Source organism: Thermobia domestica, chromosome 18, assembly GCF_964235325.1.
Source record: "Thermobia domestica chromosome 18, izTheDome1.hap1.1, whole genome shotgun sequence".
NCBI lineage: Eukaryota > Metazoa > Arthropoda > Insecta > Zygentoma > Lepismatidae > Thermobia > Thermobia domestica.
In genome coordinates, this window is record NC_137471.1 from 73,965,426 (window position 1) to 73,992,390 (window position 26,965).

The window sequence follows — 26,965 nt, forward strand, 5'->3', positions numbered from 1 at the left end:
GTATAGATGGATATGTTACGGTCACCAGCTATCCTCCGAAACTGTTGTTGAGATACCCTCCGTTTCCACAGGTATTTCCCATTGTTTAATGTTAATAACATGTGGCTTTCAGTTTGTTATAGACAAATACAGACTAAATGAACACATTTCTGGGACGATTTGTCGTATTTGGGTATTTGATAATGGGTTGATATTTGGTATTTGGGAATCGATCTTAAACTCCAAATAAATTTGGGTGCTAAATACAGTTTACCAATAAAACGCTACTACGATGTTTATTTATTTATTTTTTTTATTGTAAATCTACCATAAAGTGAGATGTTTCCCGACTAAATGGTGGATATAAAATGAATTTTCTTTTCTTTTTATTTTATAGCATTTCATTTATTTATTTGATTTTGTTTTGTTTCTATGTAAATTTATATACAGCGTGGGCTATAAGTCGCTTGACACTTTTAAGTATTCAGTTCTCAGTTGACTGGAGTAGTAGCAGCTGATTGACTTAAACAATACATTATGGTGTGACTCATAACAGTGCGTGGTTCGTGAGTAGTACGCTGTAAGAAGTGATTTTATAAAGGATTGTTATTGTAATTCAGTTATTTACAATGAATAGAAAGTTATCAAAGGATAAACATCTGTTTGTACCTTATATACCATACAGCGTATCCCGCTTAAGACTATAATTAAAGAAAAATGTAACAGTGAAACAAATGACGGAACGTTTGTACCACTGTAGGGGGTAACTCAGAAAGGTTTGTTAACAATTTCTCAAGTGCTACAAGTGCTCCTATCTTGCACATTAGCGACTCTTATTGTTTGTCTGCTAGCCATCATGTGGACGCCTCAACAGGAGGTGTTTTGAGTGTTATCGCTGGCGGAATTGAAGTCTATGAAATTTGTTCAGAAACTTTTTCATGTACAGCATGGTGTCGGCGCAAAAGAAGTACCAAGAAATGGGACCAAGTTACGAGAAACCGGTTCGTTGTAAATGATGACTGGTAAAAGCTTGAAGAGAATTCGTTTTGCATTTAACATAAGCCCCCACAAATCCATACGGCAAGCTAACAGGCAATTACCCACATAGCACACGACGTCACTAGAACGACCCACTTTGATTCCAGTTATCCCATATAGTTCCTGGGATTATCGGGACAATGAGTAGACATCCCATGGACATCCTACATGGAACGTCTTAAAGGATTTCCACGTACGATGTCCACGGGACGTCCTGGATGGAACAGGAGATCCCAGAAAAATCCCACGCCGGACATACCTAGGACCACATTATTCCACGATTTACCAGTAGACATTCCTTTGAGGTCCCGTTGAATATTCCGTTTTCCGGGATATGAACGGACATATAGATATCCCGCGGAGGTCCTGTGGATGTCCCGGGAGCAAATTCGGATGATCCCGAGGTGTCCCATTGTCCATTGCGGGTCAGTCTGGGACGTCCCGTGGACGTCCGTGGGCTATGTGGGTACAAATCATAAAGTCAACTGTGCATAAGGTACTCTACAAAAGATTGCACCTGCATGCTTACAATGTTCATCAGCGCATAAAATCGGCTGATAAGCCGCTGAGGATACAATTGACAGAAGAAATGCTTGAAAAAAATTAACAAAGACGGCGCATTTCTGAACAGTGGTTGTTTTTCAGACGAGGCGACCTTCCATGTGAATGAACATGTTAACATAGATAACTGTAGGATTTGGGGTTCAGAGAATCCTCATGAAGTGCGAGAAAGAATGCGATTCTCCAGTATAGTGAATGTGTTGTGTGGTGTCATGAAGAATAAAAATACCAGTCTCTTCTCTTTTGCTGAGGCAACGGTAAATTAGAACAATTATCTAGACATGTTGCAGCAAAATGCCTTGCCTCAACTCCTACCCGGAGCCATTCTCTAACAAGACGGAGCTCTATGCCATTTTTCTAACGTCGTCAGAGACTTCCTCGATGATCATTTTAATGGAAAATGGATTGGAAGAGCTCAAAGTTCACAATATGACCCCCACGATCACCAGATCTTAACCGGATGAGACTTTTTCTTATGGGGATTTGTTAAGGACCAGATTTATTCTACTCAAGTTCAAGATCTGGATAACTTTCGTAAAAGAATTGTCGTTGCAAAAAGCAGCGTCACTACGGAAATGCTTGAGAACGTTTGGATTGAGGCGGAATACTGTTTTGATATTTGCCGAGCAACTAACAGTATACACTTAGAAATTTGAGTAGTAGTTGTGTGTGTGACAAGTTTGGACGTTTTGGTAAGTAAAAAAGTTACGCCACTTTTATTTGTTACGAAAGTGGCACCACTGTATAAGAGTCACTGAGTGGAACACAAACATTATATATATCAGGTGTTCTAAAAATAGCGCGCACGGACAAGAGAACACTATTCTCCAGATAAAAACAAAGGAAAAATAATGGTATACCCTTACGGGTCTTCTTTAGTCGCTATGGGGAATCAAAATTTCATTATGTGACAACGTCGTAGAATAATTTGGAATGATTAGCATTGCTCTACGAATCTCTCAAGCAGTTACATCGATTGTTGCATTAATAAGTGGTACCAGTATCAACGTCTATCAACTTTACTTTAACTGGCATCTGGAAAGAATCGATGTGGCTATTTGATGGTTTGGTAAATCTTTCCAGAATTCTTTATCTGTGACGTTGGCATATAGTGTAATTCGTGTCTTCAGACGAGGGCCCAAAAAGTATACAATTATACATATTTTTCGTTTTCACTTATAACAGTGCTCTGTAGTCCGTGGGCGTCAATATTAAAGCACCCGATATATAGAATGAAAGAAATCTAAAGCATTTAAAAGAGCGTGTTACTTCTCAGTTTGATAAATTATCATCCAACAACATTCAAGACATGATTTATACATTGAGAAGTTATGGAGAACACTTTGAAAACTTGATTTAGATAACCTAATTTACTGTTGTAATACAACTTATAATAAGTTCATAGTTTCGTAGTTAATAAGTAATTAATTTCAAATATATTTTTGCCAAGTGATTTACGTTCCACCCTGTATATTAATACAATGGAGTGAAGAAAATCTTACTAAATTGTAAATTCAATAAATCGCTTGATAGTGTGAATTTTTAGTCTACTATTATTTTTTGTAGGCACCCTGTGTTCACCTTGCTCCACAAAGTCGATGTATACTGCTTCGATATCCTGAACATTTAGAAGTGTGGAGGCTTGGTAATTCAGCAGCTTCGCGTGCGGAGCCTGGAACTCTTCTTGCATTAACGCAAGATCCGATTAGATTATTGGAGTTACGGACTAAGCACCAGGAACAAATAGTTTGTTGTGGAATATCTAGTGATGCACAATGGATTGGTTATTCGACTGAAACACATATGCGATTCTACAAATTAATTGTGGTAAGTATTCCAATTTGGCTATTTAGTAAAGTCTTTGGTGATATATAGTAAGTAGAATATACTCATGTAATATACACAATGAGTCTACTAAATTTTAAGGCTAGCATTATCAGAAAATAATGCAGAAATGAATTATCTTTATTGGCTGCTAATTTTCAATATATGACCCTCCTTGTTGTATGCAAGCAATTGCACGGGTGTATAGTTTCTGGAATCCTTTCTGGAAGTCCTCTTGTCCGACATTGTTGAATTCCTTCGTCACAGCCCTTTGGATGTCCGAAATTGAGTCAAAATGTTTTCCTTTCAACGTCATTTTGACCGTTGGAAACAAGAAATAGTCTGCTGGGGCCAGGTCGGTGAATGGTCGAAACGTTACTTTTTTCTTTTTGACAAAAATGTCTGTACTTCAATGGCTGTGGCACGTTGGCACGGTTCACGGTGCATTGTCGTGCAATACAAGCTAGTTATCCCACATGAATCATCTTGTTCCACGATCTTCCGAACCGAAATTGGGCCACACGGAAATATGTTGGAATGAACGATAGTTCGACAAAAAACGCACTAAACTAGTAGAGAAAAGAAAATAGGCAAAATTGCTTTGGTTACAAAATCCAAATGACATATTGGGAGAAAATTTCGTTGACATTAGTTGGGAAACTTCCAAAACTTTTAGAACAAAGAAACATGATTTTTTTGAAAGCCAAAGCTATTGAACTTGAAGATAATAGTAAAAACAAAAACATTCGGGATATGTATAAGGGCATCAACGAATTTAAGAAAGGCTATTAAAGAAAGCGGACGGAATGATTCTTACGAACACAAATAGTACTTTGAATAGATGGAAAGATTTCTTCGATGATTTGCTTAATATGCAGTCAATGAATAAATAATAATAATAATAATGTTCGTGGAGAAAGTGAAGTACACACCACAGAACTGAATCCTAATTGTAATTCCAGATCATAATTGAACAGCAGGGTTGGCAAAAACCATGGTTTTTATTTTAAAAAAAATAAATAAAAACCATGGTTTTTATTTAAAAAAAAAACGTTTTTTTTGGTTTAAACCAGGTTTTTTTGGTTTAAATAATTTGCTCCATATATTCATATCATATATGGACAGAAATAAGTTTGTTTCGCCTTGATGTTATTATGCAACAACCGGATTATGCTGGAAGGGGTCACATAAGCTTAAAGCAGAATAAAAACCGCTTCTCGAGTTACATCAGAGAAATTGTCCTCCATTTGAACTCGGAACCAGGACTAATTGGCCACAAATGCGATACGTCTGCCGACTCACTCACGAAGGAATCCTGATAAAAATACGTTGTACTGATCTTTACATGCTTCTTAATATAACTAACTGTCAAGAGTCATTTCAGAAGGACAAAAAGATAAACAGTTGCACAAGTGAAACCATTATACAGAATTACATATAGACAATTTCAAAGTACTACGGAGAACAGAAGAACTAATTTAGTTCAAGTTAGTAACAACGACTTTTATTGGTCCAAATTAAAGAAATACAACGACTTAATTTGCATATCAGTAAGAAAAGTGAATAAAGATACGAATTATTTGAGTCCACTTTGGCTCAGACTCATTTATACATAAATAGATACCAAAGATACTTCTCATTTCACTAAATGCCTCTCGTGGGGTCTGTATGACCCCCCCCCCCACACACACACACATAAAGTACGGCATTTCGATGTATATTATCAATAGTAAACATTAAAACGAAACAATATTTAGAATTTTTCTTTGATTGCAATTACATAACAACATTTATAAACAGCTAAAAAAAAAAAAAAAAAAAAAAAAGTTGCTTTTGTAGTATAATCTTTTTGAGTAATGAATGGGGAATTTATGTCTGGATATAATACGAATAATATACGGGAGTGAAACGTGATAACCCACAAATGTGTGTTCATCAAGATTTTACTAACACTTACAGTTTTACGAACAATTTTCGTTTTTTGGTTTAAACCAATTGTTTTTTTTTTTTTTTTTTTTTTTTTTGAAAAAAACAGCTGGTTTAAACCAGCCAACCCTGTTGAACAGAAATAGAAATTGGTATAAAGAAACACAAATCTCCAGTGTGGACGAAGCTGGAGAAGTAAAATTGTAGAACGAGGTACACAAACTCATTTTCGTCATCTGGAACAAAGAGGAATTGCCACAAGAGTGGAAAGAATTATTCATTGGTCTAACTCACAAGATAGGCGACAAAACTGATTGTAATAATTATCGAGGCATCTCTCTTTTGTCAACATCCTATAGAATCCTCTCAAACATTCTGTTCGCAAGATTGACCTCATACGCAGAAGAAATTGTTGGAGCTTATCAGCGCGGATTCAGGCAAAATCGTTAAACTGATATTTACCATTGATCAAATACTCGAAAAGAAATGGAAATAGAATACCCCAAATCAGAACAGAATACCGGTTCATCAAATATTCATTGATTTCAGAAAGACTTACGAATCGGTTGGAAGGGCAGCATTGTACAAGGAAGAATCTTATTGAATTTGGTATACTAGAAAAGATAGATTAACTAAAATGTGTTTGAATGAATTCCCAAAGTAAAGTTCGAATAGGAAAATACTTCTCCACGAGCTTTCATATCGAGAATGCCTTAACAAAGAGATGTGTTAGAGCTGTTATTATTTAGTTTCGCTCTGGAATACGCTATAAGGAAAATCAAAGATAGCAAACGGGGCCTATTGCTAGATGATATTTACCAGGTTATGGCTTATGCTGATGATGTAAATCTAATAGGTAATGATATAAGGACAATAGAAAGAGATGCAGAGATTTTATTAAAAAGTTGCAATGACATGGGTTTAGAAATGAATGTTGAGAAAATCAAATACATATAGAAATTCGCCGTTAGCATAATACTGCAAATTAGGGATACGTTGAAATATTAAATACTACTTTCAACAAAGTGTATACTTTCAAATATTAGGATCCACATTAATGTACCGAAACCATATCCACGAAGAAATTAAATGTCGACTAAAAGCAGGGAATTTGTGCTATTGTTCAGTTTAAACTGTTTTGTCTTCGCGAATTCTGTCGAAGAATTTAAAGCTTAAAACATAATGATAATTATCCCTGTTGTAATGTATGGGTACGAAACATGGTTGCTTACTTTGAGAGAAGAATACAGACTGAAAGTAATTGGAAATAAAATCCTGAGACGAATATTCAACCCAAGAAGGACGGGAGTGGGGAAACTTCATATCGAGGAACTGCATAATTTATACCGTGTACCAAACTTCGTTAAGACCAAGTGTAGGAGGCTCAGGTGGGCAGGTCATGTAGCCAGACTAGAAGAAAGAAAAAAAAGAAAACTTCCAAATTTTAACTGGAAACCCAATCGGAGAAAGATCTAGGAAGGCCTACTCGCAGATGAGAGGATAATTGTAAGGCGGATCTCCAGAAATAAGAATACAAAGTAGAAGTTGGATCCAGTGGCTAAGAACAGAAGTCAGTGAAGAGCTTTCGTGAATGTGACATTGAACCTTTGGTTGTATAGGCCATGGAGTGAATAAGTGAGGCTACTAATAAACCTACACCACTTGATCCGACCTTCCTGTATTAATATATTGTGAATATACACCTTATATCCAAGTCTTCAAGTCCTGACTTTTTCTGATAACAATCTATATCAGAAATGGCCAACTTTTTAGGATTTAGAGCTACTTTTCATTTCAGAAATCGCTAGCGGTCTACTTATCTGCTCACTTGTGCACTAGAGGAAACAATAAAAAAAAAAAAAAAAAAAAAAAAAAATCGATACAGACAGTATGACACAGATCACTGCGGGATACCTCTCAAGACTTGTCAGTCGACTAGTAGACCACGATTGACGAGTAGTTCACCGATGATCTATATTGTTACCTAAATACAGTCTGACATTTAGTCATAAGTAATGGCCGGATGTTTAGGCATTAAAAACCTGAAAAATAGGTAATAAAATAGGTACTAAAATAACTCGAAATCATGAAGATAAATATTCAATAGAATTAAAAAATAAATTCAAACCATAGACAATGTTCAAAGAATATTGAAGCATACCTGTTTGTTAATATCTTCTTTTACTGTATATAGAAAAGCGAAGCTTGACATGTATTCCATGTATATTTGGTAAATGCATTCTATACAGCACTTATCACTACACATAAGTCCAAATTTTATACACTTTATCAGTACACACAACAATCCAAAGTTGTACAGTCATCCACATAAGTACCTGGACTCCAATTAATGGAATTATAATAGTCAGTGGGTGATTGTACAGCACTTATCAGTATACATAACAGTCCTGAGTTTTACGGCATCTTATCGCTACAAACAGCACTTATATTTCTCGGAAGAGGCAGAATCCTTTCTTGAAACACTAATTGTATATTTTTCCCAATAAAATTTTATTTTGAAAAAAATGCTCAGAATAGGCAACATTAGGCACTAAAGCAATTATTTAGGCAGAAAGGGGCAAAATGCGCAAAATAGGCAAAAATAAACTTAGCTTAAATTGAAACTGCAATCTCCTATATAAACTTTAAAAAGAGATTCATATCTTTAATATTAAAGAATAGGCATTTTTCCTAACATCCGGTCTCTACTCATAAGTCTCAATATCAGACATGCCCACCCTTTTAGAACTGAGGACTATTTTTCATTTCAGAATTCACTAGCAATCTACTTATCTGTTCGTTAGCCTGCTTGAGGAGATCATACAACAATAAAAATGATCGATACAGACAGTATGAACACAGATCATTGCGAGATACCTCTCAAGACTTGCCAGTCAACTAGTAAACCGCAGTCGACGCGTTAGCCATCCCTGATCTATGTGGTTATCTAAATACACAGTTTTCAGCTATACTTCAGATGTTCCATTTGCGATCACTTCTACATATTACCTACTTATCTAAACAACATATATAGACTTTTTCTTAGCAGTCCTCTACTTCCTTAGCAGAGTATGTTACTTCCTATTGAGACATCTGTCTCCTCATAACCAGTGTCGGACTGGCCAAGTTGAGGACCCTTGGCGTGGGTCCTCAAAGCCCCGCCACCCATATATATAAAATTAACGGTTACGGACTAGACGGGGTCTTTGCTAAGTACGAAGTTTTAGTGGCTCACGAGGCCGTACTGATATGAGCAAGGGGGCCGTGAAGACTTCTTTTGGAAAGACAAACTTAGGTTTCCGCAACCTTTTTGGTAGAAAGACTCTAGAAAGCATTTCGCATCGCGAAACTTCGACAAAGGCCTATAGGTCCTGCTGCTCGTGATCCTTGCAGGGCCCCTCAGACCTTGGGCCCTTGGCGATTGCCAAGTAGCCAACGTGGCCAGTCCGGCACTGCTCATAACATACTCTGCATTTGCCTGAAATAAAGCATATTTCATAATTATGTAATATTTCATATAGTTTCGTAATTTTTAACATAGATTTATTTTGTTACTTTTAGGATTCTGAAACGATTCAGCTGCAAAAAGTAACTGGACTTCCTTCAGATGTCACTCTAGCACAAAGGCTGTTGTTTATGCCTGATAATGAACGAGTAGTAATAGCAACTAAAGAAAGAACCCTTCAGATAGTAAAGTTAGACTTGATAGATCCTGTTCTTTTATACACATTCGAACCAACTGCGTCCCAACGTAAGTAAATTATTAATTTCTATATACAGATGGTTATCAGAAAAATGGAAACACCTGAACGAAATTGCAACTTACCAGATTAATATGGTGTCGAGCCACCTTTCGCCTTCAGAACAGCCTTGATGCGACGTGGGATGGAGGCATAGAGGTCGTGAATGGTAGCAAGTGGAATTTTACACCATTCCTCGTGCAGAACATCGGCCAGTTCTGTGAGAGAGGATGGAGGTGGAAATCGTCGCCGGAGTCGTGTTTCCAAGACGGACCACAGATGTTCAATTATGTTGAGATCTGGGGATTGGGCGGGCCAGGGGAGATGTTGAACTTCATCCCGATGTTCCTCAAACCACGCTGCAACAACGTCAGCTGTGTAAATGGGTGCATTATCATCCTGGAAGATGGCGTCATTGTCCGGGAACAACATCCGGACCATAGGATGCAAGTGGTCTCCTAAAATTACGACATAATCGTTGGCAGTGATTCGTCCGCTAAGTGTGACCACAGGACCCAATGAAAACCATGATGTGGCGGCCCACAGCATCACCAAGCCGCCGTCATGTTTCACAGTTGGGCGGAGACACTGCAGATCATAAGCTTCTTTGGGCGTTCTCCACACGCAAACACGGCCCGTGGTTGTGAATAGGGTGAAGGATGACTCATCCGACCATATCACACGTTTCCCGTCCTCAACGGTCCAAGTTGCATGGTCGTGGCACCATTTGCGGCGTGCGAAAGTGTTATGGTCCCTGATGAGCGTTTTGGCCCGTGCAACACAACCCCGTAAGTTCATGTCATGTAATTCGCGGCGGACTGTGATTGTCGAAACAGGGTGGGGGAGGATCTGATTGAGTTCCTCCGTCACTTGCTCCGCAGTGGCACGACGGTTCTGCGTGACAATGCGCTTTAATATCCGGCGTGACCTGTCACTCATGATTTTCTTCCGCCAACTGTTCCGCTTTCCCGATGTGGTTTTCCCGTGTGTTGTGTAGGCCGTCATCACCTTCGACACTGTCCCACGCAACACACCTAACACAGTAGCCACTGCCGTCACACTCACTCCACACAACCGCGCACCAACAATTTGCCCTCTTTGAAAATCTGAGAGGTCTCCCATTTTACACTACCTCCGTCTGCTGCAGCCACTGGACACTGCTCTTCCACTGCGCCTGACGTAGTATGGAGACCGACCTAACACACCACCACCAGCGGTCCGGCGCTGCGGGCGCCACGGCACTACTGCCAACCCATACATCTGACGTGTTGCCAACTACAGGTGTTTCCATTTTTCTGATCACCATCTGTACTTGTTTATAGAAGTAACTAATAAATAAATATCTCTTAATGCATTTTTAGCGATTAAAACATATCACATGTGTGAATACTGGAAAGCAGTTGTCACGTTCACATGCGAGAACGAGGAAAAGTACCTTCTTAGTGCAATTTTTTTAAATACGTTACTTTTCTCTTTGTTTGCTTGAGTTAAATCGTAGAACTTTAATTTCATGCGTTTGCATACTAATTAGAGCTTTGAAATTTTGTACAGAGACGTAACACAATGATAAACAACATTTTGACATAACTTTTGCTCTAGTGCATCATTGTACTGTCAAATTATTATTATTTGTGCATTTGTGAGTAGTTATTTTTATTCTCTCACTTAACTGAGCGCATCAAGTGTGAGAATTCGCCGTCAGATGTTAGACTTATATTAGAATTCAACAAAATAGTAGTTTTACTCTTATGGTAATAAATGACTATGTTAGTTATAAATTCAAAATAATAACCGTAAAAGAAAACCTCTAGAAACGATGCTTTTATAAAATGACCAAAAAAGTTTCTTTGTTGGGGTAAACCGAAGGAAAGAATATACTAAAACTAAAAGCATTCGATGCGATTGATTATAATGGATTATAGTGAATTAGATCACCCAGTACTTTAGTCTCTGTCCCATTTCTTCTTCTTTCCCCTTATTTCTTCAGGAAACATGTTACCGCTGTTACAAAAAAATAAATAAAATAAAATAAATAAATAAAATAAAATAAAAATAAAAATTATACGAATGTTAGAAATGCTATACAGATTTAATCAAAATTTCACGACGCTAGCTACTTATCACAAGGCCTTGGTTTCTTCTGTAGTGGAATACTATCCCATTTGGTCTGTGGCTTGCCCCACATACGTTTCCAAGCCAAACGCTATTCTCAACTTCTTTTTCCCCATTGTTCATGTGTCAAGTTACGTATGTCCCCAGTTCCCCAACGTTACGTATGTCAAGTAATAAAACTACTCAATGTAGCATATGAGAACACTCAATATAGCATTATACATTACTCTCACGAAAAAAAAAAAAAAAAGTGTTTCTACATAAAATAGTAAACGGAAAATTAAGCTGTCAATCTCAACTCCTTCTCACACTCAATTTCAGAGTACCCATTGACACAATTCTATGTTCCGAAGTTCAAACTTGGAATAGTCCAAAGGTCGCCCACGTTCAGGCTTCCTACTGATTTCCTACTGACCCTACCTTAGACATCTTTACCTCTGAAAGAAGTTCCCGATTGACATTGAGCAAAATTAATTTTTAAGTATTTTACGTAAATATTTTTTTAATTTTTTCCCCTTGATATATTGTTATTCTTTTGTATTATTATTATTGTTACATTTTGATAATGATTTTTTTCTTCTTTTCTTTTCAAACTGTTGTTACATGTTTCGGTGTAAAATTACCAACGCATTGTTTCTGGAACTATACATATAAATAAATAAACATTTCGTACTTGAGCATGAAATACGCTATTTGAACTTATTCATAAAGCGCTTTTAAAGCTCACTCAGAAATTGTTTGAAGTTGTCATGAACAATTGGTTAGAAACTATTCAGTCGGAGTGAAAAGACTTAGCTTTTCGTGTAAACTTTTCCTTTAAATTGTGATGCCAATTTAGGTTAAGATATTTTAAATGTGGAGCGATGATATTAGTTCAATAGACACTTTTTGTATGTACTATTAACAGTTGACTAATCACTTCTTAAACACAGAGTATAAATACTTGTAAAAGCAAAGACAAACGGTAGAATGTATCGAATTCAGTACAGAGAGAAATCTTTTCTGATTATATTCATATTTCACATATGAAAATAAGAACTTATCAATCTAAAGTAATTCTGACTTAAACTGACATAAATTTTTGCCTGCTGAGATTGCTCTACTTTCTTTTCAGATTTTACGGACACAATTCATTTGCTTGCAGTGAGCAAAGACTGTAAATATCTTGTTGCTGCAGATCATGATAGTAATATAGGTATATGGTCCATCGACAAAGAAAAGGTGAGAATTCATTAATTAGTAGTTGAAGGGTTAATAGAATCGCTTATTAATTTGCACTGTTAGTAACTATTTAATTTTCTTGATTCAGTGCTGGTCGGGATATTCGTAAGGAATTAAATACATAAATAATCATTTTTTTTTAAATAATATTTTTTTATCTGTATCGTAAACTTTGTAAAAGTCTAAGAAATATTGTAATAGTAAATAAGGTGATGTATTGAAAAAGGGAACACTGTAGTGTAGTGGTTAGAGTGTTGGGTTCATGTCCGCGTGGTCCGGGTTCGATTCCCGGCCGGTGCTTCCCAATTTTCGGGATCCAGCGTCGTGAGGCAAACTGGGCAGTCATGCAAAAACAGGATGTGATGGCCACTAGGTCTACAAAGCTCTTGATGCGCCTGCTAGGGACAGGGCTCACAAATAGTCCGTTACGCCAAGGGTTTGTTTAATGTATTAGAAAATGGGTGAAAAATTCGGATATCACTGATTTCCCAGTACACAGTCGAATTTGGACTACCTTACTCTTAAGAATAGTTTTGCTTTCTCTTCAGTTTTTTTTTCTTGTATATTTTGAATATATTCTTGAAATCGTATTATTTAATACATTACATCCTTCGGTTATACATTTCAAAATCCAAAATAAAAGTAACTGATTTAATCTTATATTTTTTTTTCTTTTCTCTAAGAAAAGTATTAATGGCAATGTAAAAAATGTATTGACATTATTTTTAAGACCACGCTTTTTGGAAGATTCGAACCGGCGGTCCCCATGCTTATAAGAATACATACTACCCTTAGCATCACTTTGGCTCACACTGATGCTCTCGTTAAAATGTTGACCAGTGCAACTCGGCCATTCCAGAAAATTTGAAACCAATCAAGTCAAAAACTGGAAAATATTTACAAATGAAACCATTTCTTCGGTTGTATAAAGTGAACTTTGTGGTGGACAAACACCGTGCTCGTGGGTTTTCTCGGGGTTCTCCCGTTTCCTCCCACTTTCTTCATTCCACCATTTCACTCATCTCTCATCATCACTGTCTCCTTTAGCCTAACCGGCATAACCGTGGGACGTAAAACTCAAAGATTTCATTTCATTTTTTCTTCGGTTGTATAGAAAAATGTGTAAATTTTACTGATGCAGCAAAATAAACTTGTCATAGTAGGAAATAGTGGTTTTATGAGCGATTGAAATAGGAGTTTGAGTACTGATGCTGGGTTGACACTTGCAGAACAGTTTTTCGTAAGTTGTCATAACGTTAAAATTAACAGTTATGTAACATACTACATCTATAAATGTGTAAACATTATTCCACTTGTGATTGAGTATTATTTTATTGCAGAACTTAGGTTGCAGTGGCTTCTGCGTTAACTGAAAACCTAGGGATTTTGATGTCACGTCCGTTACCAAAATAAAAAAGTTTACATAAATGTTTAACAGACGATCAGAAAATTTTCAATCAGTTTTCGTGGAATTTCCTTTGCAGAAATTTAGAAGCCTGCAAATTGCTTTAATTTGGTGTTTTGAGAGTAACGGACTTGACACATTTTAAGCTACATGTTTGAAGAAAGTGTTTTACCTACTCTTAATTACATTTTGTTTGCATCTTTACATGACTCATTCAAAGTGCAATGTCTGGACTTTTCTAAAAGTAATTGGAAATTTTATTAGATTACGAGTTTCAGAAGTGACTTTTTAAATGATTTTCTCGGATAATGCTATGTCAAAATTCAGAAACAAATATATAATGTGCAACTTACGTTAGTTTGAAGAGGACTTAGGTATTCATGTTTGATTTTTGAATGGAATACCTTTGCAGCTTCGCACGGTAAAGGGCGTGTAGATGCTACGGGGGGAGTTTGAAAAACCTAGTTTGGAGAAGAATTTTAGCTAAATCTGTAAGTGCTAATTCTGCTTTCGAGTATTATTGCGCAGCTGAGGAGATTTGCACGAACATCTACCTCGTTTACGTGCCCAAGGAAGACGCTAAAGGATACAAGGTACTTTTGAATGCACGCTGGAGTTCACAGTTAACAATTCATGGCTTGCTTCGTTTCCACCACTTTCAACTGTGACAAACACCATATTTTTATTAGTGGAACTGTTCTTTTTAAGTTGATAAAGGTACATGTATTTGAAGATGAGGTTGATTTTTAGCATCTTCCAAGACATCAGCATGTAAGGTACACTGATGTTTATAGTAGTGACGATGATTGATGTTTGTTTTTCATTTTGCAGTTTCTCATGACATTCTTTTCATTATATTGTAAATGGTAATGTTATATTATTTGAAATATTTAATCAACACTCACTGTCAGTATTGTTGACAGATATGTTGAATATTCTCGTTTTTTCTTTCCTTTTTTGTACATAAAAAGTGAAGGACCCTCGTATTAAGCTTAAATAAATTTTGCTACAATAAAACAGGAAGGAATCTACTTACCTGTCAGTAAACATCAAATTTATTGTTCGATGATACATTCATGTGTTAACTGAAGAGTTGGATATAATAAAATTGTACTTGTCACATCCGTTACTTTCATTGGTCACGTCCGTTAAGTTGATTAATACTTTAAGCAATCCATAGGAGAAAAATGGCATTATCGCAGGTGCATTAAAACCACAAAGATGTAGCATATTGTAAACATATGTAGCACTCCTGTTTCCGTGCGAGTCATGTCCGTTACCACTGTTCCAATGCCTACATATACATGTAGCTTTCTTTCAATAAATATACGAATAAAACTGTATGCAGAATACATTGTTATCTATCGAATGAAGGTTTTCTTAGTTGGTATGTACCATTTTTTACTCTGGGGTGGCATCAAATAGCCATTCGAATGTCACGTCCGTTACTTTGGAATGGCCGAACTACTGAAAAAAGATTCAAATTTTGACTCATCTATGTTATCTATGGCACATGGGATGAAGATACTCAACATTAGTCTAGAGGATGTGTTGTCCATATCAAAGCATTAAATTTTGGCGAAATTTACGGTGACGGTCATTGCTTAGCCTATCGAATGCAAAATATTATTTTGAAAATATCATTTTATTTGCGTTTAACAGATGGTCTGAATTAACCTTAAAAATAAGATCTGTTGTACTATGATGATGGTCGTATCAAAAAAAAAAAAAAAAAAAAAAAAAAAAAAGTTATTCATTGCGATGTCCAATGTTATGATTAGAGCTGATAATTTCGGTATTTTTAGATGCTATGAATGATAAATATTAAGTATGAATGGCTCCGAGCTTTAAATAAGGAATCTTCCGAAATAATTCAGCTTCAAGACGAAATTCTTTCAGTATTTCAGTTGTTATCGTTTTTCTTATTTTTTTTATTTTATTTTATTTTTTTATTTTTTTTTTTTTTTACCAGTGTTATGATCATAGAAATAAATTGAATGGAACACTTTCGAATCACTTTTCATTCGCATTAAAAATCCAGATTTTAACACAGAGAAAATTTAAATAAAGAATGGGATACTATTTATTATAAGTAACTTTGTTAACAAAAATAACTGACAGAGCTACGTACAGTTCTGTAGTTTGTACCATATTTGTTTTCAGATTTGACAATACTGATAAAAGTTGAATTACAAAGAAATAATAGTTCAGCTAGTACAAAGATTTTCTCTTGTAGTTTAATTATCATTAATGTACTGAAAATTGTAAAACGCAATGAGCTATTTCATTTTTATAGCCTATTTTTAATACACCGCATTTGTTTATTGTTCTTGTTTGCATTATGCATTATATCTTAACTTTGGTTAGTTACAGCGATTATGGCTACTACTACTTTTACTAAAGTCTGTTTCATGTTTTTGATATTGTTATTACTTTTTTATTTTGGTCATATTTAGGCCCAAAGTAAGTGTGTCAAACTACAGAATCAATCCGTGATATTTTCATAAGAGTAAACGGTTGTCTATCAAAAATGAAACTAACTAGAAGTAAGCTATGTAATGGTAGCTTCATTAGGAGAAAATGCTGTGATCTTTGAAAAAATGATAAAATGTCGAGTTCATAAAGTGACTAAAATTCCATTGTAATACAAAATAAAATAGCTGTTAGTATTCCACTTAGATAGAAAGTCTACTAATTAATTATATTTTTAAAAAATGTATTATATTTTTCTTTTCTTTTTCAGCATATCTGTGTTTTACCGAAATACAAATGTGAACCAACTGCAATGTCTATTCACCCTGAAACCAATCACCTAGTAGTAGTGTACGCAGACCAAAAGGTAATGAACTTTATTGTGTTTAGTATAATTTATATTAATGAGTCTGTGGTATTTACTTTAGAAAAGAAAGTAAAGTAAAGTAAAGAAAACTGAGTCACAACTGGAGTTTCGTTGTATCTTCCAAAATTCGTAAAGCAAAATTCCCCCTAAATATGAATACTATGCAGAGAGTCAAGTTATTCTACTTTTTTCATTGGAAAGATCATACTATTAAATAAGCCCTACTGTTAAATTATAAATAAATATATGCAAGTAATACTTTCATAGTGTTTATTCTGCATTTTTGTTGAATTCACGGTGGTTAGCCTTAATCCCATCTACTGAAAAGGTTATAACTCCAAGAGACCAAAAGTTAGATAAGACGAGATTTTTAAAGTATAATACACATTGAGTGGTTTACTTTTGTTATCCAATGTTACTAAAGTCTTATTTAGAGGTCATATTTGAATTACGTCTTTCTTGCAACTCTAATTAATAACGCTAATTTCCCACAACTTGAACGTTTGAGTTGTGGCGGTATTCTAGCCGAGGTGCAATATGTATTCATTTAATTCAATAAATATTTTGTCCTTTGTTTGTTAATGGAAGTTAATATTCTGCTTCCACTATTTTACCTGCAACAATACTTTTTGTTGCTTGCATTTACTTATTCCCTTAATTTGCATAAAAGCATCTTTACTTATCTTATTCACATCGATACGTAGATATTTTTTTACTGTACTCTATTATTTTTGATTGTCAATATAAATTCTGCATAAAATACAATTTCATATATGTTTATATATATACAGGGTAATTCTTTATTGGAACCCCACACAGACTTGGTTTATATGTTATTATACTGAAAAAAAAATCTTCAAATGTGACAAATCCCTTATGGCTCAATGTGTGCACTTGCCGTCATCCTGGACACCCCAACAAAAGTCGATTTCCTGCCAAACAGTAGCCAGCATTTCGGGGGCAACGTCCGCGTGTAATCTGGAGACCATGGCGGCCAGGAAATTAATCCACCGCAACCTATCCACTTATCTGGGAAATGCTTATCAGGAAATTTCCTTACGTCTATCAGGTAGTGCGGGGCGCCATCTTGTTGCAACCATAAGCGGCCATCGTGGTCATCTTCATCTAACTGTAGAACAAGGAAGTTCTGGAGCATATCAAGATAGCCGATGCCGGTGATGGTGCTCTCAGCAAAGAAGAATGGTCCATACACCTTTGCTCCGGAAACAGCACAAAACACGTTCATTTTGGGACTGTCACGAACCAGCTCCTCGTGCGTATGTGGGTTTTACGTGCCCCAGATACGACAATTGTGTGTGTTGACTCGGCCGGAAAGGTGAAAAGTTGATTCGTCACTGAATACCACATTGTTCAAGAATGACTCATCACAACTAATGGATTCAACCTGGTAACACAAAATTCATGTCGTGTATGTTTATCCGCTTCACTCAGTGCTTCAACCAAGGACAGTCTGTATGGCTTCATGGACAAATGTTTACGCAATACACGCCAAACAGTGGTCTAAGGGATACCAGTTTCTTGTAATGCACGTCGTGTAGATTTTAGAGGAATGCGGACAAAACAAATTCTCTATAACTGTTTCCTCCACATCGTCAGTCACGGGTAAGCGCTCTGGAGGCTTTGTGTGTCGCACAGAACAACCTGTTTCAACAAATGTCTGGTGCCATTTGTACACTTCTGGCTTGCTGGGTGGTTCCTTGCCGTATTGTGTGCGAAACTTTGTTTCTTCAAGCCAAAACACGCACTTAGCTCTTTCCGCACCAGCGAAAGTGTCCATTTTCAGTGACTGACCGGTGGCGCCGCGTGTGGTCAACTCCGCAGCTACTCACTGCGTGAGTCAAACTTGAAGTGTTTTGCAGTATAATGACATATAAACCAAATCTGTATGAGAATCCAATAAAGAATTATAACTGATTGAAGTTGTAAGCCCTATAAAGAATCACTTTGTATATATATATATATATAGTGTGTGTGTGTGTGTGTGAAGTGTGGTAAAAAATAACCAAATCTCCATTATCTTAAATTCAAATCAAGATATGACTAGCTTTCTGGAACGAGTTAATTTTAAATTAAGGTGCAGTCGTATTTATATCGTTTTCATGCGATTTTTTTCCTTTCCTTTCAGATTATTGAGTACAATCTACATTTGAAAAAGTACACAGATTTCTCACGGGAATTAGATGTCAGGCATCCGAAACAATGGCTGATCAGGCCGTATGCCATCAGTAATATAGTTTTCGACCCACGAAATAAAGATATAATTATTCTTCAGGATGATAACACAATATGTGTTATAGACAAGAATAAGGTAACTAATTGCATACAATGTGCTAACACTTAAGGAATTTTAATAATTACTTTACTTATTTGAAATTCTGTTTCCTGAAAATGCCATATACTTTCAAAATTTCGACTTTCCCTAGGAGACCTGTTCTCGGAGAATAAAAGTAGGAGGAAAAATAAGACATCAAGGAAATAAAAAGGAACAGATTTATAAGTGCCGTGCAGTGCATAAACACCTCGTTGACAGCTTCTGGTCACATAGCAAATGTTAGTGCAGCACGCCGTAAAATGGCGAGCTCAACTTGTTTATTATTTAGGCAGGGAACATATTTTCAGGAATCACAATTTCAAATATGTAAAATAATTAATTACATTGCCATTTATCAGTCTATTTCGATGGTCTGTTAGGCAGTCTTGCTTCTGAAATATTGTACACTTCTGGTCATAGAAACCAAGATTGCCTTCCATCTACATACACTTTAAAGTGTGTACATTTAGTGCTTCAGGTTTTGCTTGAAAATAAACTAGTGGTGGGCACAGAAACCGGTTTTTCTGTTTTTGGTTTTTAGAAAAACCGAATCCGTTTTCTTGAAAATTTTCAAAAAAACTGTTTCGGTTTTCTTCAAAACCTGTTCCGGCTTTTTTTTTTTTTTTTTTTTTTTCAAAATTAGTTGTATTTTTGATCTGAATAGTGTTTCGTTGTTCTCCGGAAACCGATTCCGTTTCCACAGAAATAGTTTTATTTGTTTTCCAAGAGTTTTCACGGAAGTTGGTTTTGGAGAAAACCGAAATGTCGGTTTTTCTAGAAACCAGTTTCCGGTTTTTATAACTGGTATAAAAGCCGGTTTTCCTCATCCCTAAAATAAACTAATAAAGAAAGTGGCTAATGCATAAATCCTTGGTGAACGAGTTTTTGAGTTCAGTTACCAGTGGTTGGATTAGAGTTTAGCGTCCCTTTCAGAAGTAAGGATATGGGAGAGGTGGATCTACAAAAAAGAAATGAAATCTTTTAGTTTTACGTCCCACGATTATGCCTGCTAGGCTAAAGGAGACTGTGATGATGAGAAATGAATGGAATGGTGGAATGAATAAAGTGGGAGGAAACGGGAGAACCCCGAGAAAACCCACGCACACAGTTTTTGTCCATCACATTGTTGACTTGGCGCGAGCTGGGATCGAAACAGTTACCCCATGCACCAGAGGTGAGCGCTTTATCATTGAGTCACTTCAGCTCCAGGTGGATCTACAGCTTACGATGTGATCCGAACCACATAAATTTTTATCAGGAATCGAACCCGAACTCTCCAGCAACAAAGGCTCATAGGTTAATCATATAACTACGAAAAGCTTAACTCGCGATGGGAGAACGCACTACACTGCTTCAGATACCTCTTTAAACTGTAGGTCTCATTGTATGTAGTATCTCTGCTCACTGTTAGAGTTAAATATAAGTCAACCAACAAGTTTGAGAGAGGAACAAGGGCGAAAAATTTCCACTCATGTTTATATATTTCTAGTGAGCTCCTCGTGTCTATATGGTTAGCGTACGCGTTTTTCGCACGGGAGGCGGAGAAAATTTACTTAGTCATAGAAATTATGGGAAACCAATATCAGAGTTGAGTTGATTTTAGTTTAGCGTCCCTTTCAGCAGCGAGGCTATATGAGACGTGGACCTACTGATTAACGTGGAATCCGAACCACATGAGCTCCCGCCGGGAATCGAACCCGGGTCTCCCACGCCAAACCAATATCAGAATTTCAGTGTGGAAACTGTTCTTGTTACACTGTCTACAGTTCATTTCACATAATTTTATACATTCCATTTTTACTTACATTTCATACTTACGTAGCGCTGTTGTTCGTCTTTCCCTTTTCTTACTATAATGCAAAGTATATTTACTTTTCATCTTTAATTTGTATCCTTCATTATGACCAGGGTAAACGGTGACTTTTTTTTTCACTAAGCGATTTTTTTCTTTTCTCCAGCGTCATGTGAATTTGTTTTGCTAGCTTTTATTATTTTTCTTCCTCCTTATTTTCCTTTCCTGAAAAATAATTTTTTTAAAAAAATGTATAAATATCAAAAATATATCGTCGGCGTTCAGGCAGAAATCACTAACTCCGAAAACATACGAATGGAATTAGATACTTCTTCTGGTGCGATAACTATACACAAGGTGAAATAGACGACGTTCTAACATTGTCAGGCTAGATTTAGCAGGTGAAATTGTGTTGCTAAGCGTGGTTTTACGTAGCATAACAATCCCATCTGCTACATCTAGCCTCATCAGGCAGAAGTCACTAACTCAAAAACATAGAGATGAAGCTAGTACTTCTTCCAGTACAGAGTTTCGTATGTACAAGGTGAAATGTACGACGTTGTAATACGTATTATGAGGCTAGATGTAGCAGATGGCATTGTTACGCTAAAGATAACCACGCTTAGCATTAAAATTTCACCTGTTACATGTAGCATGACAATGTTAGAACATCGTGTATTTCACCTTGTGTATCATTGTCGTACTGGAAGAAGCACCTAACTCCATTCGTATGTTTTTGGAGTTGGTGTCTTCTGCCTGAACGCCGACGATATATCATGCGAATTCAACCGAACTTATCCAATCTGGATCGAACTTGGCATTGTAGTAGACCTTGACAAGCTTAATACGCATATGAAATATGATGTACAAGCTTTTGCTTTCCGAATTATAGTTTATTAAATTTATCGCCAAAATTTGCGAAGACAAGAACATGAACCGAACTCACCCGATCTGGATCAAATGTAGCATGGTGGCCCTTGACCTGCATGCAATACAAGCTTATGAAATATTGTGGTGTACAGGAATTTATGTTCCTGAGTTATAGGATATCAGATTTTGGATTTCATGTTTTCGCACCCAAAATAAATAAACATATATATAAATGAAAGTGACTATGTTAGTGATTTAACAACTCTTGAACCACCCGACGGATCTCGATCAAATTTTTAACCTAGATGAGGTTCGGGCTTGGGATGGTTTTTATCATTTCACTTTGACGGTGCAACTTAGGGCAGAAAGAGGGTGGAGATACTTAAAAATGATCGAAAATGACCGGTATTAATGTCGAATCCATAGTTTTCGGGCCTGTTAGATGAATAGTGACACTTCCGATGCCGTTTAAATCCAAATTCAGCACTTTGTGTCCAAAATGAAACGTATTCTCCCTGTGCGAGGACCTGGTATTCTGCTAGTTAAAAATATAAATAAATAAATGAATAAAATTTAAGTGCATCGAACTTTGCATGAAATAGACTTGACCTACTACACAAGGTTTCTGAGTTATAGTGAAATTTTCGCATAACAATGTTAAAAATTTGGTTAAAAGTCAATGAAGGACGACTTCTTTCCGCAAATCGAGAAATTTATATTAGTATTGCTAGAAGGTTTCGCTTTTCACTTGTGTCGTTAGGTATTTTTAAAGAAAATTTTCATCCTGTGAGTCACCATACTCCTCCTATTGAAAAAGGCGTCTCTCGTTTTTAACACCCTCGTAAAAGATGCACTTTCTTAGTCTGTCTTTACCTTGCTTCCCCTTCCACTTTCATGTACCCAATCTCATAATGGCAGTTTCTCTTCTTTTCAGAGCTGAGGCCGCAGTGGCTCAGTGGTAGAGCGTGGCTCTGGTGCATGGGATCCCTGGTTCGATCCCAGCTCGCGCCAAGTGAACTTGTGGACAAACACCGTGTGTGTGGGTTTTCTCGGGGTTCTCCAGTTTTCTCCCACTTTCTTCATTTCACCATTTCCTCCATTTCGCATCATCATCATATCCTTTAACCTAGCCGGCATAACCGTGGGACGTAAAACTTAAAGATTTTATTTCATTTTATTCTTTTGGTATATGCTTCCCTCTTCCCTTGTTTTATATTTACTATATAGTAATTGAAAAGCACAACAAACATCATAATTTCGAATGCTCTTTGTACTTAATATTTATTTATTTATTTGTAGGAATTACCGGAAGTAGAGGCCAAAATTCCACGATTGGAATCTGCAATAATGGAAAGTCGGGAAAACAGTCAAAGCTCTCAGCATCCAAGGATATCAAAGCCAATGCACGCTTTTCATATATGCAGAAAATACAAGGTATTTCTGTACAACTTTTTTTTTTTTTTTAAAAAAAGAATGATTGGAATACGGATTGTAGAAAATAATTAACATAATCTACATACCAATAAAAGAGAGATTTTTAATAGTATATCATTTTCCAACCTCTCTAAATGCTTGTGCAAGATATACACCATTTTGGTTCTCTTGTTTAGACATTGCTGAAAGTTATCACATAGCCACGCTGCAATTAGTAATTCTGAGTCATTGTATGAGCAAACAACGTTAATTATTACAACAACCTAAGTACAAATGTGAGATAAGTTTTGTGAAACAAGTTCGAAAATTGCTTCGTGGCTAGAAATAATCACCATAAGCGTGCAGTGTTCATGAAGTCTTGCTTCTACATCAACAAATTATTAACAGTTACTGAGCTGGAAATTATAATTTTGACGCATTATTGCCTTGGCACACTTCTCACAGATTTGACCCATATATATAAAAATTTACTAGGTAGAAATTAAATTTCCTAAGGACAACTAAAAACACTTTTTAAGTTTTCCTGTATCTTGCTAAAATGCTGTCAAATTAATATCTCTGTGTATCTTCCATAAAAAAGTAATCTAATTTTCGTTCTAGCATTTGGTGTTCATGGGTTCGTTAGGTAAAGATGAGATGGTCGTCGTGGAAGTTAGTCCAACTTCATTACGAGAGAAACTTCCTCCTGCACTGAAACAGAAGCGATTTGGCATGTAATCAGCTCGTCACCTAAGGTGAGACTGACTTTTAACTAAAGTTAAATATAATATTTAGTTTAATATTCCGTAAGTATGTCCTGTTAGCTGAAGTATGTAAGATAGTTTACAAGTAATAAAATCATAAAGTAAGAAGACTGGTGTTTGTCCGAAGCCCACATGGCCTGCGATTGTACCAGAAATAAGCGCATTATTACAAGGCGTGAAGCATCAGACGTTTTGGTTAGAAGAAAGAAATGCAAACTGGGGAAATTAAAACAGGAGATTCTTACATAAGAGCTATGAACGAAACATGCTGAAGGAACTAAATAAAAACATTAGCGTATGCACTTGCAATACGCTAATGTATACAGAAGAGCAAATATTGCTATTTGTGATGCGTCATCGAATTATATTTTGGTGCGATATTTCACAAATCCTACTGAAGAGGAGGGATGCGGGCACGATGGCTCAGTGGTAGGCTTACCTCTAGTACGTGAGGTCCTGGTTCGACCCTCGACCAAGTATGTGGTGGACAACATCGTGTCCGTGGATTTCTCGGGGTACTGCCGTTACCTGCCACATTCCCATTCCACCAATTCGTCCGTCATTCATTTGCCTTAATCATAGTCTTCCTTAGCCTAAAGGGCGTAATCGTGGGACGTTAAACCGAAACATTCCATTTTTTAGAAACCCCATGTGTGCTATGTTCAGCAGACCTTGTCTCTAAATTACTTATTGAAGTACTACATATTCATGTTATTCCTCTTAACTTACTAAAACAGTAGAAGAGTATCGTCAGCACTTTAAATTTAAAAAGTTAAGTGGAATAGTTTTCATATCCTTTACTGTACGCAGAACACTTTACTACTATGAGTGTATTCCTTCATGATAACGTATTCCGTGTAAATACCCTTCAATACGGAACACAGTAATCAGTTGGTGTTTTCGAAGGACTATGAGGGAAACTGAAACGTCAGAATCGACCTTACACGTTCAGCTAGTAGAAGAAGCCATGACTACTCGTACACAGACAGTACTGGTTTCCATTAACCGTCTGAACTAGCGCTCTCCATCGTTTGTTCTTACTGCTCTTTCTTTCTGTTATCCTTCTACGAAAGGAAAGCCGTGCTCTGGTGTTATAATCATCTATTTGTAGATGAATGGCTTATGAGACCATACATCCTTTGTACTGAGCGGCTTTGATAACAGTTGGAAAGTCAATGACCATGTGGACTATATGCAATGAAGTGAGGATGCTAAATTTTTTTATTTTCTTTTTCTGAACTGTGATATCGATCTTTTTCCTCCGTACTCATCATTTTTTCTCCTCCGCACTCATCATTTTAAGTTGTCATCTTATAGAAGATTGATTAATTTTACGTATGGTTAAATGTAATTCTTAGTGAACATAATAATGTAGTTTTTTTTTTTTTAATACTACAAATGGTTTTTATAAAACCATCAGGATACTGTAGGGTTTACTAGTAAAAAAGTCAAGTGTTTTAAAAATGAGACAATAAAAACCGCAAGTGATGATGAAATATATTTTTATTGTAAAAACCCATCAGTGACATTTTCAAAGATTCTATCGTTCAAATGTCCTTTTCTGGTTCAGTGCGTGGAATGGATTCTCAAGGTTCAATTTTGCACCACTTTTCTACATATATTAGTAATGATGCGTTCAATGTACCCTTTCACTTCGCGTATCGGTCGTGGCTTGTTCTCTGAGACTTTTAAGATAACCCTGTGAAAAATAATCATGAGGAGAGATCACATAATCTAGGCTTCCAGATCACATCTTTTCTCGACAGAACGTGTCCAAGGAACTCTACCCACCGAAGCAGAGGACGACATTCGATCGACATTATCTTAAAGACAATGCCATTGACGACTTTTCTCAACAATAATAATAATAAAAAAATCATTATCACGTGAATAAAATTCGTTTTGAAGTTCTGACATTATTGGTAAACCCTTTTACGAAACCTTCATACTATAATTTTGAGTATATATCCTCTCCCATTATTTTCGCTCATCAAACAACATATCATAAATAGAGTTTCTGTATTTTTTGTCATACTCTAATGAGAGATACTAATCACATAAGAAAAAATCTAAAGCATATTACGAAATGTGAACTATACAGAGAGATAAACTGCCGAAAATGTGCAAAACTTACGTTGTAAAACACCCTGGTTGAAAACTGTGTGAACTAAGTAAAGCAGTTAAAAAAAAAAAAAAAAAAAAAAGTTATCATAATACATAAACTCTATCTAAATACCCATATTCAGTATGAATTAGTCTCACAATTTTTTAAAGTACTTTTATGTTAGTTCCTTCAGTTTCGACGAGGAATGTTTCAGAGACTAATTTTCAGCATTTTCGGCAGCATATAACTCTACGAGGACACGATTTTCGAAACATGTTTATCATCATCATTTAATGAGAGTTCTTGTTATTGACAAGAAATTACATACACCCTGTATTTGTGATATATTGAGGTTTGTATGTAAAGCAGACACAATGTATTGTTTGTAACAAACAAATGGTATTTTTTTTTCCTTTTCTTATTTTCAGGTGAATGAACAGGAAGTGATTATGTCAAATCTCCATCTGAAATCGAACTTTCACTGATTTGCCTTTATGCTGTATTTAAAACTTTTATAATTAATTAAAGAAAAATAAATAATCTTGTTTATATATATATTTTTAAAAGATCAAACCTTGTATATTTTTAATTGTACTTAACAATAAATTAAAGCCTTTTAGAAAAGATGCTGCGAGTTTGTGTGTGTCATTGGTTAGACATAAGAGCAAACAGACATGAAGTTCCTATTAAACTCTTAATAAATCAATCACGAGTAGCACATATACCTTAGGTCGGCAATTCTTGATTATGCTATAAGATCATTTAATGGGTTGAAACACAGATAAAAATAAAATATTCAGGTGTTAATAAATTTAAGAGATGATTTCTCATATCAAGTGAAAAAAAATGTTCTAATAAACATGGATCGGAAATCGCCTATATCCAATAAAAGAAAAATGTTCTAATAAAAGTAGGTCGGAAATCGCCTCCTTTCAGAGTAATAAACCACCAAAAATGCAGAATATCACGTTTTAAAACGCCTTGCCTTGAAAATTATGGAATCTATTGCAAATGGTTCCAAGAATTTCACAGGAACTAGTATGCA

At 36.0% G+C, this 26,965-nt stretch overlaps 1 protein-coding gene across 1 annotated transcript; it reads left to right on the top strand.

Annotated features, from left to right (window-relative positions):
• On the top strand, nucleotides 1–26,554 carry LOC145676165 (U3 small nucleolar RNA-associated protein 4 homolog; the record flags this gene model as incomplete). The annotated part of the gene is given in 9 exon segments (XM_081747068.1): nucleotides 1–71; nucleotides 3,145–3,405; nucleotides 8,890–9,079; nucleotides 12,295–12,401; nucleotides 16,550–16,645; nucleotides 18,792–18,974; nucleotides 22,939–23,073; nucleotides 23,674–23,807; nucleotides 26,349–26,554. Coding segments are annotated over 8 exon segments (1,160 nt in total), but the record flags the coding sequence as incomplete, so codon positions are not given.
• Nucleotides 26,555–26,965: the final 411 nt, after the last annotated feature.